The sequence below is a fragment of the Phocoena sinus genome, chromosome 2 (assembly GCF_008692025.1).
Source record: "Phocoena sinus isolate mPhoSin1 chromosome 2, mPhoSin1.pri, whole genome shotgun sequence".
In the NCBI taxonomy this organism is placed as follows: domain Eukaryota; kingdom Metazoa; phylum Chordata; class Mammalia; order Artiodactyla; family Phocoenidae; genus Phocoena; species Phocoena sinus.
The window spans coordinates 99,457,947-99,474,902 of NC_045764.1; the positions used below are offsets into that span (position 1 = coordinate 99,457,947).

Consider the following 16,956-nt stretch of genomic DNA (forward strand, 5'->3'; position numbering starts at 1 on the left):
TTTGCGGTACACGGGCCTCTCACTGTTGTGGCCTCTCCCGCTGTGGAGCACAGGCTCCGGACGCGCAGGCTCAGCGGCCATGGCTCACGGGCCCAGCCGCTCCGCGGCATGTGGGATCCTCCCAGACCAGGGCACGAACCCGTGTCCCCTGCATCATCGGCAGGCGGACTCTCAACCTCTGCGCCACCAGGGAAGCCCCGATATATTCTTTATATATATATAAAAAAATATATATATATATATATATATATAAAGATATATATATCTTCTTTATCCATTCATCTGTTGATGGACACTTAGGTTGCTTTCATATCTTGGCTGTTGTAAATAAAGCTGCAATGAATATTGGGCCGCATATATATTTTTGAATTAGTGTTTTCAGTTTCTTTGGATAAATACCCAGGAGTGGAATTGTTGGATCATATGATAGTTCTATTTTTCATTTTTTGAGGAACCTCCACCCTGTTTTCATAGTGGCTGTACCAAAGAGTTAATTTTAAAAACAGAAAAACTGAAAGAAATATCTAAATGTTGATAGTACTTTTGAAGTGGCAATAGTTTTGTAAGTTTAGAAGGTGAGGAGAAATCACAAAGGATAACAAATCTGAGTGAATAAATATTAAAAACTTATGTTAGCAAACTATCGATATTACAAATTTAATAACCAGAATTCAGTCAGACAACATGGGGAAGTGTTTGCAGGAAATGTAATGGCCAAAGGCCTGATATCTTTATTATGTAAAATGTTCATGCAAATTGATAAGAGAAACACTAAAATTCCAAGAGCATAAACAGACAACTCACAGAAAAGAATAAAGCTAGTAAATAAACACATGGAAAAATATTTGAGCTAGTAATCAAAGACATTCAAAATAAAGCAGTAATTTTTCTAAAAGATTTTAAATTAGCAAAGACAACATAAAAATTTATTTTTGTAGAACCCAATGCTGGTTAAGATGTTATAAAAATGGTATTCTCAGATTTTGTTGATGATATTTTATTAATTGATACCTCCTTTTTGGAAAACAGTTTGACACTATAAAGAGCCATAAAATATTTATAGCCTTTGACCCAGTAATTTGACTTCTGGGAGTCTCTCCTGAGGAAAACGAATCCAAAATATGGAAAAAGTTAAATGCCCAAGAGTAAATTGGGAAACACTAAACATCCCACAAAGTGGGAATGATTAAAATGTTGTGGTAGAGCCACTGGATAGGAGACTACATATTCATTTATCAAGGGCATAGAGACCATGCAGCCACATGCTTTAATAGTAAGTGGAAAACCAATAAACACTTAGATATAAAAAGATGTGCAGAGAAGAAAATTGAAGCAAATGCACCCAGTTTTAAGTGGTTGATCTAGAATGGCAGGAGGACAAAGACCTTTTCCTTCATCTCCCTTTTTTGTGGTCATTGGTTGTCATTCAGCCTGTTCTTTTACCTGGATGCCAGTTGCATCCTCTTCCCTGAGCTCCATGCCCAGCTTCCAAACCCCAGCCCATCTGTGTCAGTGCCACTCAAGCTCCAACTCATTCAAGAAGCCCTCCCCATCCTATCAGCCAAATGAAACACTCCCTTTACTCTGCTCCCAATGCTATATTTTAACATGTCTATTATAGCACATATACAGTGTGCCCCGTGTGAAAATGATATATGTGCAGTATGTGTCTGTTTCCACAACTAAAATTTTAACCCCCTAGAGGGTAGGAACTGTTGGATTTCCTTTTTTCTCTCCACAGCATAGGGCACAGTGCTTTGTCTGTATGGTATGCCCGAATAAATATTAGTTGAAATGAATGTCATTGCACTGAAATGAACTACTTATGATTCCCTGGCAGGTGGAGCTCATGAAGGTCTTCAGCACTTGGGTCCCTTTGGCAACATCCCAAACATTGTGGCAGAGTTGACCGGTGACAACATTCCCAAGGACTTCAGTGAAGATCAGGGCTACCCAGACCCTCCAAATCCCTGTCCAGTTGGAAAAACAGGTAGTGGGCATGCCCTTGGGTTCTCATGAAAGGTAGAGTCTTTGGGGGGAAATTAAAAATTCTAACATTGGCTGCACACGTTCAGAGAAATAGTATTTCTATTCCGATGAGCCCCTGTGTATCTGTATGTGGGTTGGAAAGGGAAGTTGATTCTAGAACCCTTGGTGAGTTCTGGTGTTCCGATACACCCACAGAGGACTCCCCTAGCCAAGGCTTTATCTTCTGTCTCTCTCCCTCTTTGGGAGTTGATGCTCTTTTCTGCACTGGCTCCAATTTTAATAAAAGGGAGGCGGATTTTCTCTTTTTTTGCCTCTTCTATGATACAATCGCTGCACACTTTTAGTGTCTTTGGAACTTTTTAGTATGTGGATGATCCATGCTCATTTGTTTTCCTTACCTTCTCTTGACAATCGATATCTCAACTATGTTGTAACCAGTGAGCATCTATCCTGAAATATTTCTTTGGGGGCTGGGAGGCGGCATGAGAGGAGGGGGCCCTGGAAGGGAAGAAGTTGGTTAAGGGAGAAGGTTGAAACTTTCCTTGCTCCTCATGTATCGCTCCCACTTTCCTACCACCCAATTCCAAAGAGAATGAATGGTGAGTGTGCTACACTTATGCTGGGCTTTGAGCAGTTTACCTTGGTGGTTCAGAGTAGTGGCTCTAGACTGACGACTACTGGAATTCAAACCCAAGGTCAAGATATGTGACCTCGAACAAGTTAGTGAACCACTTGCACCTCAGTTTCCTTATGTGCAAAATGGGGGTTATTGGGGAATTACATGAAATTATCCATGTTAAACACTTGGTACAGCACCCAGCACAGAGTAAGGACTCATTAAATGTCATCCTGATTATAAATAGCTTTGCCACTAGTAAGAAATGAATCTCTTTCCTTGGGCTTGTACTCGCTTCCAGCAACAGAGTAGTCTTTTCCCCACAACCTAATAATAATACTAGGTAGTATTTATTATCCCTACTTTACATATAAGGAAACTTAGAAAGTAACTTCACCAAGGTTATCCATGTAGCAAGTAGTTGAGTCAAGGCTCAAACCCGGATCTACCTGATTCAGGACTGTGCATGCAACCACCATGTCGTGATGTCTTGCTCTGAAAATTCGGTCAGTATTGGCCCCTCAGCTTTGCTAAAACACAATGCAGGCTCTCTCTGAAAGATATTCCTCTTTTCATTTAGGGCGAGATCTCTGTTTTCCATGGGGGACAGAGGCTTCATCCTGGGATGGAACAACCAGAGTATTTGGATGTGGCCAAGCTAGTGCAGGGATGCTGGCCCAGGACCACAGGAAAATCTGAATCAGCCACCTTTTACTTGCTTGTGGGACTTTGGATGGGAAGGAAGGAAGGCCAATTCAGGCTCCATGGAGATTTGGTTAAATTGATTCCATATCATATGATACAGTGGTTCTTAATATATAGTCCCAGCAATATCAGCATTACCTGAAACTTACTGGAAATGCAGATTTTCAGGCCCTACTCCAGACATATTGAATCAAAAGCTCCGGGGATAGGACCCAGAAATTCATCTTCTAATCTGCCTTTCATGTGATTCTGGAGCATACCAAAGTTTTGAGAACTGTTGTTGGAGAATGGAAAGAGAACCAGAGGTTGAGCCAAGAGATCTGAGTTTCTGTCCTAATCATAGTGTATCAGTTTACTTCCCTGGACCTCAGTTTCTTCATCTGTAAAATGAAGACATAGTCAGTGCCTTAAAAAAAAATTCAGTGTCGTCCTAGCTTATCCTGAAAGAAAAGCAATATATAGATCTATGTGATCAAGCAATAATTAGGAGTACTTAGGAGTTCCGAGATGGAGCAATCAGGGTGGGCTGATAGAGTTGGATAATAGGACCCAGCTCCCAGGACCTTTCTTGTCTGAGATTACCTGCCATTTCCTTCCCTGTCTTTTCATTAAGCTAACATACACTGCCATATGCAGACTGCCTGACCTCTCTTGCTTTGCTATCCCTTTCCTCCATGTTAATTGCTCTAAATGAAGTTAGATAAATAGTTCAGTGAGAAGTGGGGAGCCACGTCAGAGCCACACTAGGGATTTGTTCCAAATGCTAGTGCCTTCCTCAGGAGCTTCATGCTGTTAAGGGCTGAGAGACTGGATGCTTAAAGTTGCTGGAAGGTGTCAGAGCAGTCTCAAGAGACCAGACTACCTGACTGATTGTATTAGACCCCCTTTAGTACTGACTTTGATGCCTCCCTATCCCTTTGAAAGGAAGTCTCTTTCATTCTAGTCCTGCACAAAATTCACATCCCTCTCCAGCGCCCCCCCCCTTTTTTTTTTTTTTTTGCGATACGCGGGCCTCTCACCGCTGTGGCCTCTCCCGCTGCGGAGCACAGGCTCCGGACGCGCAGGCTCAGCGGCCATGGCTCACGGGCCCAGCCGCTCCGTGGCATGTGGGATCCTCCCGGACCGGGGCACGAACCCGTGTCCCCTGCATCGACAGGTGGACTCTCAACCACTGCGCCACCAGGGAAGCCCCCCAGCCCCCCTTTTTAAAGCTGTTGTCTAAAACACATTAGAGACAGAAAAAAAATGGCTTATTTTCAGAGTTTTGTGTCTATTAATGATAGGGCTTAGGTAAAAGCAGCAGCCAAGAGGGATAACCTTTCTTGGGTTTGAATGGAAGACATGCTTTATTTCAAAGAGCATTGATAATATGAACTGTCATTTAAAGAAAGATGGTGAGAAGGGAACTAAAACATGGAGGAAACCTATTATGTGCCAGATGCTCTATATATGATCATCTCTATTCCTCATAGCTACCCTATAAGGTAAGGATTTGATTATTCCCATCTCATAGATGAATAAATGGACTTAGACTAAGTTAACTTTCCCAAGAAACTAAACCCATCTATCACTCATGAGTTAGGATTTGAACCCTGAGCTTGGGTCTAGCTTTCTGACTCCAAGCTTACCCTGTTACCACTACAGCACACAACATCAAGTACTGTCTAATAATTATTGTTCTTATATAATGGACTTTTGCCAAGAAGCCAGAATCATTTCTAAAGAGCCCACCCAAGAGAAAACAGAGTGAGTCATGTGGAATGGAAGTATACCAGTGAAGGAAATGCTTGCCGTTATGACAGATAAAAATAATAGTGGCTTAACACAATAGAAGTTTATTTCTCGTTTGTGTGAAGTCCTGCCAAAGGTGGGTGAGGGTGTGGTAGGGGTGGATGGTTCAGCAACGCAGACTGCCATCTTTCATCTTTGCACTTGACATCTACAGTTCCCCTGGTCAGCAACATGTAGCAAGCAGACCGACAGAAGGCGGGGGGTTGGGGAGAGAAGGAGAGGGGGTCATATAGAAGGTTTCTATGGGTCAGGCCTGGAGGTGGAGTACATCACTTCTGCCCACATTCCATTGGCCCAAACCCAGGCATATGACTCCACCTGATTGCATAGCAAGGCTGGGAAATTAGCCATGTGCCGACGGGGAATAGGAAGTGGGTTTGGGGAGCAGCCGACCAGTCTCTGCCATGGGTAGGAGAGGAGTGGGAGTCTGGGATGAGCAAATCCCAGAAGGAAAGTGACTTAGAGTGACTGATGTGAATAGATTCTGACCTTTGGGTGCCTAGTTGTTTTTAATAAATTAACTCTTAGAATAACAGTAGATGTCGTGGCTGTTCCTCAAAAACCTTTTGTTGTTTGCAGTAGATGATGGATGTCTAGAAAACACCCCTGACACAGCAGAGTTCAGTCGAGAATTCCAGTTACACCAGCACCTTTTTGATCCAGAACATGACTATCCAGGCTTGGGCAAGTGGGTAAGTCCAATCTTAATTGCTAATAGGTCTTATACTCTGGTACTCTAAAGGTACTGATGGCAGAGATGAGCAACATGGGTGGGGAGAGAGAAGGAAAATTGCTTAGAAGCTGATTTTTTCCAGAAATCTCTGGTTGAGAGGGACTTTAATTCCAAACCACACTCACTCTCTAGGGCTCAATACACCAATCCATCTGAAGAGTCAGGGACCTGAACCAGTCTTATCGGCTGTAGTCCCAGAGGCTTCTACTCTGGTCTACTCCATAGCCTGTGTCACAACACGTCCTAAAGTCTTATCAGTGTTTCATGCAGCTCTTATAGGAAGTATATGATATTTTTGTTTTTAAAAAAAAAGGATACTAAGAAAATTTGCAAGTTTTATCTCTAGACTGAGGGAGATGATCTCTTCAGAAATAAGGGAAGACCATGCCAGAAGCTGAGAAACAGACATGTAATCCTGCTCTATGGAAAGAGAAGATAAATTCCAAAATGTGTAGCAGTGAACTTGCTGTCAATACCAGGCAAGAATCTGTAACTGCCAGTTAAGGAGATTGTTTATAAGCACTTAGAAGAGAAATCATGACCATTTGGTGTAGGTTTGCTAAAAAACAAGTTTTGTCAATCTAATTGTATTCTTCCACTTGCCAGCATTATTCATTTACTTGCCAGCTTGATGAGGGAAATGAAGTGAGCATGGTGCATTTGGACTTCAGCAAAGTGTTTGATGAGCTCTTTCATGATCTCCTGTTTGAAGAAGTGGAGGGATACAACCTAGGCAGGAGAAAATTATCAGAAGGGAGTTTCTTAAAGAGTCCGTGTCAAGAGGGAGAGCGATTTCACATGGTATCCTGTGTGTCTTAGCGCTATTGCACTCCACATTTTTATAAATGTTTGTAATAAAAACTATAGAACATGAACTTATCAGATTCTTCAGAAAGACACGAAGTTGGAAGGGAGAGCACTGAATGACAGAGTTGGGATTCAAGAAGATCCTAACAAGCTGGAACAATGAATTGAACAAGATCACAATTGAGTGGAGAGAGATCTATCTTCCTGTGGCTTGGATGATGTAATCAAATGCTGAAGCCATGTGAGCAAAGTGGAAAAATACTAAGAAGTGTTAGTTTGCATATACATAGGTGGTCATCACGTCTGTGGAAGGAGTGAGTGAATGAGGAATGAGGAGATACTCCTAATTGCCTAAGCCCCTCTAAAATTATAGGTCTCTTCTCAGGTCATTACTGGCAGCCGGCTTGCTGCCTACTTTACTAGGAATACTGTGATCTCAGGACTAAGTTCTCTCACTTCCTTTTACATTGTTTCAGAGAGAGAGGTCCTTCCTCATTAATAACCACTTTCATTTTTCCATCATCCAAGCAGTTTGATTCCCTCTCCTGTCAACATGCACATGTTTCCTGTCTTAAAGCAACAAAGCAACAAGTTAATTTTGCTTCTTCCATTATGCATTATTCTATTTCTCTTCTTTTTCATAAGCAGTTCTGTTAGGGAGAATTTGTAGAGCCGTCCTGAAGCCTACTAGCAGTGTTTAAATATGTTGAATTTCATAGGCAATCATCTATAGGTTCTTGAATAGGAGACTGAAATCATGAAAGTCTTCTATAAAAGTTATTAGGGTGGCATAGAGAATGATGAAGTATATAGAGAAGAGACTAAAGGCAGGAAAAAAATAGAGAAGGTAATTCTATTTATGAAGGCTGTGAACATAGAGAATTTAAGTGAATCTCACCAACACAATGAGAATCCAAGACATTTCAAAGGGGGCCAGGGAACTGACTAGAATTGGTATTTGGCATATACATAGCATGAGGAGGAAAAAAGAGCTATATCAGGTTTATAAGAAATGGAAGGTATGAACTTTTCCTCTGAGGGAATTAAAAAAAAAAAAAGAAAGGAAGAAGAGAGGGAGGTAGCAGAGAAAGAAGGAAGCAGAGACAGGGTAGGAAAAAGTAGAAGACGACAGCAGAGCACTGGGAAGCAATCCATAAGAGATGAGCAGAAGTATTGCCAAACTGAAGCAAGGGCCAGGATGGAACCTGCTTTGTTCCAGGCACTGTGCTAGGTTCTTGATATACAGTAGTCATCAACATGGTGGTGGTCTTCGATGAGCTTGCCATCTTGTGATGAATTGCATGAAAATAAAATGAACCCAACTTAGCACTGTTCAGCTTCCTGATCCTGATTCAGCTATAGCATGAGTATACCAGGTTAAATTACTGGGGGAAAATGGAAGAGAAGGGTAGAGGAAGACCCAGGACTGAGGACTCACGTGGTCAATTGTATGATAACAATTGAGGGCGTCAAAGACACTAAAAAAGGGCAGCACTGAATTCTAGGGTGACATGTCTACCTCGCGTGACTGATAGGCCTGAAATGAGGGAAAAGATGCAAGGGGGAAATGGAGAACAGTCTGAGTGAGGGCAGAGAGCCCAACTGAGGAAGTGGGAGAGATGGAAACTTCTCTGTTGCCAACTTTCCTCATCTCTTCTTGAAAACCTTTAAAGATTTCTCTCATCACGTTCCACTCACTCCCAGCACTCCAGTGCAAGGCCAGCCACCATCTCTCATTCTTTTCTTGCTTCCTTCTCTAAATACTGATTTGTTTTCTCTCAGTCACTCCCATTCTTTGTCTACATCAGAGCTAAAGACTAGAAGTTAGGACTATTACAGATCAATGACCAGGAACAATGTTTACACACCTTTCTCATCTGTAATTATGTGTCTGTTTAAACTTAAGTTTCCTTCATTTATTTTCTCATTACCACCCGGCAGTCAAACATGATTTGCTTGATCTTCGCATGGAGGTGTGAATTGAGTATGTCTTGCTTTTGCAAGCTGGGGTCCCGAAGCTTTCCTTAGTGTTTATAAAGAATGATGGTCTCAAGCTTGTCTTAAGCTCCACTACCCTTTAAGTTAACAAAGGAATTATCTTTCACAAGAGACCTGCACACAAGACCCTGATTCCTTATTTGCTAGTAATGTTTCCCTGTCTTTGATATTAGCTGGAGCTCAGCTGGGTTTTGAGCAGCGATTCACATATTATAAATATCAGTGTCTGTCTAATTTCCTGCATTCCTCTCTCTTTGTTAATACATCAGGATACATTTATTAAATGCACATCATATGCCTTCCAGGCCCTGTGTTAGGTGATGGAAATACAAAGACGATGATAATAGTCATTGTATTTTATACTAAGATAGTCAATAGTCCTATTTGTTGAGCACCATACTGTGAGGCAGACACTATGCGAAATACTTTACATGAATTATTTCATTCAGTCTGCCCTTCCCTATCATGCTCATTTTATAGATGAGAAAATGCAGGCTTAGGGAGTTTGAATAGCCTGCCCAATACCAAAGAGCTGATGATTGGCAGAGCTGGGATTTGAACCAGACCATTCAACTCTGAGAGTTCTGTAAAAACTGGATAAATTCCGTATCTTTTCTTGGCTCATCGCTCATAGTGTGTCCTGTACAGCGGTCCTGTCGAGTCCTATCTAGGACTGGTTGTCTTTCAGACGACGTGTGTATCCACGGCATTGAGCGGCCATATCAAAGGCTGGCTACCATAGATGTCAGCCATCTCCCCCTCCACACATTCATTGCTGAGTGTTACTCACTTAGGCAAAAGTTGTCTCGAAAGCAAACGTTTCTCCTTTCCAAGTGCTTTCCACATCTTTTCATCAGCAGCTCAGGTCTTTAATCGGATGCAGTTGAACGGAGCCATGAACCTGAGCCATGGGAGAAATGAGACACAGGACCCTCTGCCTTTCTTTATCTTTCATGCCCTCAGTGTGTCTGAAGAGTCACCTGCTCTTCAGTTTGGGTTTCTCTCATGTTTCCGTGTCATTAGACATGAGCTATGCCTTTCTGATGTGTTCTTAGTGTTTCCCTCGGGAGGCCCATGAAGCCAGTTTGTCCCAGAATTGGTGGTGACTTGGGCAACGTGGTGTCTGCCAAGTTTCTCCAGTGTAAAATCAGTATCTTTCCCTTCGAAATTAATCGTTGATCTATGGGGATTTACTTCAAGACTGTATAAATATTCTGTACCCATTAAACTTTCAACTAACAATTTTAGTATCCATTGATGACGCTCACCAGAATCAATGATAACTATGGTAGCTGTAAATGGTGATTTTTTTAAAACTCTACTATTTCGGCATTTCTTGGTTGGCATTCTTTTCTAAGCAAGACTTTTTCCCTGCTCCCCCATTTATTTATTTGTTTTAAAATTTATTATCAGTATAGATTCATTGTTTCCTATTATTATTTATTTTGCTGTTCAAACTGTCCTAGATTTAGCCAGTGGGAGTCTCTGCAGGCTGGCTTTTCTTTCCTTTCACTATGTCTCATCACTTTTTGAGTACTTCCTTACTTTCTGGCCCAATTAGGTATCCCAACTTAATTCATCCTTGTACTTTCCCTGCCCTAGCCCTAGAATCAGACATTTCTCTAAGAAGCCTCTCTGGTTCCATTTAGGAATGGAATTTGAAGCCAAGATCTGGGCAGTTGTCCAAAATCTGGATGGCACCATGGAAAGCTCTCTCCATGAACTCAAACCTGCTACTCACCTGGAAAACAGGCTCACTGCTCGCCCCTCCCCACCCCACCTACAGGGAATGGGTGTCAAGAGAGGGGCTGGTTTCTTCTCATTCGTTTTCGTATACTTCTTTCACCCACCTGCCAGTCCCTGCCTTTAAATCCATACGATAGCGGGGCTAATCGGGAATGCCAAGGCCACTGTCAGGCAGGGGTTGGAAAACATCCTGCTAATCCTAACCTGTGCTCTTAGGGAAACACAGGGACCATCTTTGAGAGGAAGACTTGACAGACCTTTGCATTTCTTTTTGAATGAAGGCTCTTATGAGTATAACCTGTCCCATGACCTTCTAAAGGGGAGTAACTAAAATGCTGCTGTCTTTAACCCTGCTGGCGGCACAGCGGACCTCTGCTATGGCTGATTGTCTGTCCCACCCCATGGTACCAGCTCGTGGGCCCCGGTGCCCTCCCTCCCGCTCAGGCAGCTGATCCCGGTGCTACACATGAAGAAGCCTCTTTCCTGGCCCCTTATCTCCCAACCCCCTTCCCCAGCTTTAGCACGAACTCCCAGGACATTCTCTTGCATCAGGAATTGTTTCATCCACAGAAAGGCAAGTACAGACAATGGGAATGAGCTTCACAGCAATATCCTCATTCCTCGAGTGAATGATCTGCAAGTCCGTCTTTTCTCCCTTCTGAGATTAAACTGATCAGTTCTCCAAATGAGCATGAGATGGAGACTGCGGCCAGGGCCGGCCTTTGGGGCTGTGGAGGCTCCTTGACGCCCTGGCACAGCCTCCGTGCATAGTTGAGGTTGGGCAAGAGATGCACATTGTAAATTGTGGGTGGAGTAGGTTTTAATGAACATGAAAACTATGAAGCTCGTTCTTGGCATTTGTCATTTTCATTTGCAAATCTATCATGAAAAAAACTTTGATATCCAGACAACTCAGGAGATACTAGGATTGTAGAAACTTGTTCCTTACCAGAACTCTGTCGTCTCCTTTTTTTTTTTTTTCAATCAATGTCAGGGTATTTTATTTAGAGTAAGATGAATCACCTCTTTTATACATTATCTCCCTTCTGATTAAAAAAATCAAATAAAACAACAACTAAGAACCCCAATTCCCCTTCTCCCGTTCTCCCTCGGGTTAAGTGTTCTGTCTCTTGTAATCCCAACAGAATGGAAATCTATTCAGCGTCTGATATCCTAGAGCTCATTTAAGTCCACTACGTGTTTGAAATCTGGCAACGTGAGGCAACACTTACACAAACTGTGGTAACGGAGCCTGTCCCCACCGCCCAGCCCCAACACAACTTTCCTTCTGCCAAGAAGTTTTTTGGCAGTTTTTAAAAGGTTCACTCTAGTAAAAATGTTATAGACTGAATGGTTTTCCGATTGCCTTGACTGGGGGCACTGACTCAAGCCACAAGAGGAAGGGTCACAGAAGTCAGGTGTCTCATTTGCTTACACAGAGGATTGTTACTAATAGTCAGACCCTACTCTAGAGAACGATTTATGTGTACAGCTCATAAAAAGGAAGTTAGATACCAAAGTAAAATAAGATAAAATTGTTTGTTTTAAACAAAGCCTGTTCAAAGTGAGGAGATGGGTCTCCAGTGCCCCTTGTGTGTTAGAATGTCGTATTTTCTTGTTTATGTGATTGTTGATGACACTGGTGTGCCTCGGGGCATTGCAGAGCACTTTATTAAAAACTGTACAACCACTGGCTTTTCTCTTGTGGTCTATCTTTCTGCCAGGACGTTCCTTTCACCTGGCTTCGTTTCCAAAATGTGTGTATGCAAATATCCAGGGGGACACACCAGGTGTAAAATAGACATTGACCAAATGTGATCCATGCTTCTGCATTTGTGTTTTCTTTTCTCCCCACTCTAGAACAAGAAGCTCCTTTATGAGAAGATGAAAGGAGGACAGAGACGCAAGCGGAGGGTAACGCCTGACTGGCTGGCGGGCTGTGGGGATGCTTGGAGCTTTCTGAGTGGGGGCAGTTGACAGGCCGTTAGCCTCAGTGGTTGGAAAGTAGCAGAATCCTTTCATATGCTGAACAGTGGTCCCGAGTGACAGGGGCCATGCCTAAAAAGTCTGCCCTTGGTTTCTGCGATGTCTTCCCCAAGCTTTAGCATGTAATTTTTAGTGGCATGCTAAGTTTTGTGGCAATTCTACCTGCTCCATTGCACTCACAAAATGTTAATTGCATCCCTACCATGGGTGTAGGGACGTGGGGAGTACAGGAGGGTATGTCTTTCCTCAAAGGGTCTGTAGGCCACTGGGGGAAACTGCTCACACCTCTGCATCAATTATATAAAAACTCTAGACAGGAGCCAGGAAGTGTTGAACTGCCTGCTCCAGGCAGTAATTTTGAAGGAATGTAGGGGCAGAAAAGGAGATGAACAAACCTCATTCCTTCTACATACTTTTTTCCCTTGCTCTAGCCAGATTGATGTAAAAATTCACTAGATCCATTATATTTGTTCGCTGACTGGTGAATTCACTGCAGGCTTAGTTATTAACCGTCTCTGAGCTGCCCAAGGTGCTGTGCATTTACCCACTACAGTGATGCCTCTCGTAAAGCTGATGTCAATTTGCTTTGGGTTTACAATGCGTTTTATGGTGTTGAGACTGAACAAGTGGTCAGTGGTTGGTGCCTTACTAGACAAAACCACCTGCCATTTGTTTTGGATCAGATGGAGGAAAAAGTTAAAGTCCTGCTTATTACATAGCAAAGTGCTACCAGGGAGTCACCGTTTTAGTTAAAATATACAAACCAGACTGTATACCCAAGGCTACTGACTGTTTATTTAGAATAGCAAGTGCCTGGATCCTGGCAAAATTTGGGAATCTGGACAGTGGTAATTGTGGCCATTCTGAATAGTTTTGCCGAATCCAGGCAGAGAATGCTTTAAGAGGTGTGGGTTTTCTGGACTCAGCATTAATTCCTCAGGTCACCTGAAACAGAAAATTCCAAGCCCCTGACAAAATACAGAAGACCCGTGGCCAGTTTTCTATTTGAGAAACAAAGTTTTGCTTGTAAACAGATCTTCAGAGAGTTAACGATGTTATTAGGGGTTTTTCTTGGGTGATTACAGTTTCTAGTGGCAGATGATGGCAGGAAGGATCCAAAAGGTATAATGTGGTCTTGAGAGAACATCAAGAAATTCTATTCCAAGAGCTCAGAATACCCATAATTTACCAGTAAGATGGCTTGAGCATCTCCCCATGGCACAACAAGGATATTTCCAAATCAGACCAATGACCGTACCAAAATGAGTAACTTAGCATGAAGCTTTAATCGCCTCTCCTTCCTCGCTCACTATTCCTTCTGCCCTGACTCAGTTAATGACTGTGGGTCATGATTTAGGTCACTTTTCCATGAGACCAGCGACTACCAAAACTCAGGACTCTGGCTAGAATACATGTTATAAAGGATTTTACTTTGGCTTCAACTTCCTCCACATAGGAAAGGCTTAGAGTTTATGAAAATAACGATCACTTTGACCCAGAGGTATCAAGTTCTTCCTACTCTTGGGCGTCTATTGATACAAAGATCCACGCTCATGCCGTAAACCAGGGGTCTTTCAGGTCTGGTGGAGAAACAGAACTTGCCTCCCCTGTCATCAGGCCTCAGGTGGTGTTCCCACCTTGACTGAAGACTTGAAACGACTCCCTCAAGTGTGCGAATCAATATAAAGAAATTATGGGCTTTTGTGAAAAATCAAGGCTTTCTCCAACTGAGCTCAGCGTCTGCTGTGGTTTCCAGAGGTCACTAAAAGCAGGGATCCCATCCCAATGGTTCTGCCGGTTGTGAAGGGGCAATAATGTTCTCTGTGTAACCTAGCCAGTCTCTCACCCAAGGGAGAAGGTAAATATCTAAGTGCCTTGAGTTCTTCAGAGGATAATTAAAACCAAGTATCATCATTATTATTACTCTTATGTGTAGGATTCAATACTCATAGACATTTATCAAGAAAGTTCAAGCCCCGCGTGCTGCAACTAAGACCCAGTGCAGCCAAATAAATATTTTTTAAAAAATACTATTGTAGTTTAAATTAAAAAAAAAAAGTTCAACTGATTGCTCCTGTTACTTCCTCATTACTTCACTTTCCCCTGCCCTCTATCATTTGGCATGTTCCGGGTCTGGGCCAAAGGACTTGCTGCCATGACAGTCCCTTGCCAGGAGGGATTCTCCCCAGAGTTACAACAGAGCCTCAGGTGGTTTTATGCAAATTTCTATACTTGCTCAAATCTGGTTGAATTCCTAGTTGATTCAAGAGTAAAAGGTCAATTCACCTTTTAAATGACTTCGCAAACTAACTCTTAAGATGTATCTTATTGATTTTTGAGATCTATTATTTAAAGAGTTTATCAACCTTTTATTCCCATATTTGATAACATGAATATCTCATATCCTTTTAAAATATATTAGAAGTTTTAGTAAAATATATTTTTACTAAAAAACAATCAAAATATTTATAATCCTGAATACACTTTTTCAGTTCACACACGCTCCACCTAGCCAGAGATTCTGATACGATTCCCTGGGATAGGCCAGGCCATTCCAGTTGACAATTCCTGATATAAAAAGGTATTTTAGTTATTTAAAATATTTTAAAGATGCTTCCCAGCAAAGTACTGTTACTTGGTGACATATCACTTTTCAGATATATGAGGACATTGCATACTTTGTAATTCTCAGCTTGTTGGTGATGCATTTTTGCAGAATGTGTGGGACCTTTCATCATTCATGCTTTTACCTGTCAGAATGTGGAAGGACATTCATTAAATACTAAACTCAGATTCCAGGCCTTGTCTTTTGGAGAATGTCTGCTCACCCTTCGAAAGTTATGGCAGACAATGTCCCGTGGGCAAGAGAGACCCCCTGCAAAATGCCTCCATGCATCCATGGGGACTAGAGGTGTGATGGGATAGCTGATTATTTGTAACTACAGCTTCTTTCTTATGTTTTTGTTCAGTTATTGGCAGGCAACTTCAATAAACAGATATCTTCCAAAACTTCTGAATTTTTTCTGCTTGCTAAATACTGTGTTGTAAAGCTCCAGTTACTAGTTCAAATCCAAACCTCAAAACATAGATATGGATTAGAGAAGGAATGGAAAAACCTTGACTTATTCAGAATACCAACAGCTGAAAAGGATTTCAGATGGTGGAGTCTTGAGTCAAAACTAAAGGAGCTTTCTGTATAACTTCCTTCTTTTCTTCGTGTTTTGAATTTGACTGAGGGAAGGTGAAAATGGTTGCTAGAGCCCCTGATGCGTCCTCTTTAAGTAGAACACTGCTTTGAAAGAATCAGTCACAGCAACAGGTGATCTGTGACCACCCTGCAGATACTAATCCCCATCTGGCCCTGCTCTGTCATCGTCTTTAGAACATGCTTCTTGTAAAATGATTTAATGCGGTTCACATTCTCTCTCCCCTAAGATAAGGCCATAGGATAATAATTCTGTTTCATGTGAGGCTTTGTATCTAAGTTAATAGTGAGGGTTTCTTAGCTGGTTCACTTCAAATCTTTATGCCAAAAAAGGGGATGGAACCAAATTGTATGTGTTACTTAGCTGTGTGAAATAGTTGTGTGAAAGACAGAGGCACATCTGTCAGTCAGTGTTTCTCTGGCCACTGAGGTATTGATTAATGCACCGGAGGAATCATCTGGTAGGTAGTAGGCACCACTGTTACCTTGTTAACCCAATAGGCCAGAAACAATTCTCGTTCACTTCTTCTGTGCGATGTCTGTATCTGATGTCCACGTATGACTCCAACCATGTATTTTTTTTTCAGAGTGTCAATCCATATCTGCAAGGACAGAGACTGGACAATGTTGTGGCAAAGAAGTCAGTCCCTCATTTTTCAGGTGAGGATAAGGACCCAGAGTAAAGTGAAGATGTTGAGTGGAAACCCACACGACCTGACCTGTCAGACCTCCTTGGTGTTGCTTAAGTGCACTCGTTGTCAGAGCCCCTGTGAATGGCAGCATGTTTCTAATTTAGACAAGTATGGATGAAAAGCAGCTGTATTTTGATATCTTATTGTCCTTCACACTGATAGCTCTGCTTTCTGCTAAATTAGGATAAGAGCTTTTTTCCTTTAAATGTGGAGCTGCAATGAGCATTAAAATTAAAATGTATGTTTCAATAACAATAAAAAGCAAATGAATGAAATGTCCTCCGATTTCTTGCAGTTTAAAATGGTGTTTCGGGTGGCACTGTTTTGGCCAAGTCTGTAAAAGGCTGGCATTTGATTTTGATTATGTAGTTAATCCAGCCCTTGGGCATTATTACACACCAATAAAGAAGATTGTACCCAGGAGGAGCTGACACATTTCACTTGGCTGCATCTTAATAAATGTGTATGCAAGCATGAGTATGTGAATTTCTTGTTCATTTAGAGCATTATAAAAACTCTTTGCTTACTAGAACAAACTCACAAATATGATCTTATCTGATCTTAACAATAATACGGTGAAGTAAATGGCGGGGGGTATTATGATTCCCATTTTACAGATGGTGGGACTGAGACTCAGCTTCCACGAAAAGCTGAAAATGGCACAGTCAGTATTCGGGGACTAAGGTCT

General features: G+C 42.0%; 1 protein-coding gene across 2 annotated transcripts in view; it reads left to right on the top strand.

Moving 5' to 3' along the window:
* SCG5 (secretogranin V) overlaps positions 1–16,742 on the top strand; it is a 54,751-nt gene extending 38,009 nt beyond the window's left edge. The window contains exons 3-6 of one of the 2 annotated variants that reach the window (XM_032623545.1): positions 1,841–1,990; positions 5,681–5,793; positions 12,246–12,299; positions 16,164–16,742. In XM_032623545.1, the coding sequence (XP_032479436.1) occupies positions 1,841–1,990; positions 5,681–5,793; positions 12,246–12,299; positions 16,164–16,259 (413 nt within the window). In that variant the 3' untranslated portion in view covers positions 16,260–16,742. The remainder of the gene's footprint in view (positions 1–1,840; positions 1,991–5,680; positions 5,794–12,245; positions 12,300–16,163) is intronic. The other variant, XM_032623546.1, reaches the window with a different exon arrangement.
* Positions 16,743–16,956: the final 214 nt, after the last annotated feature.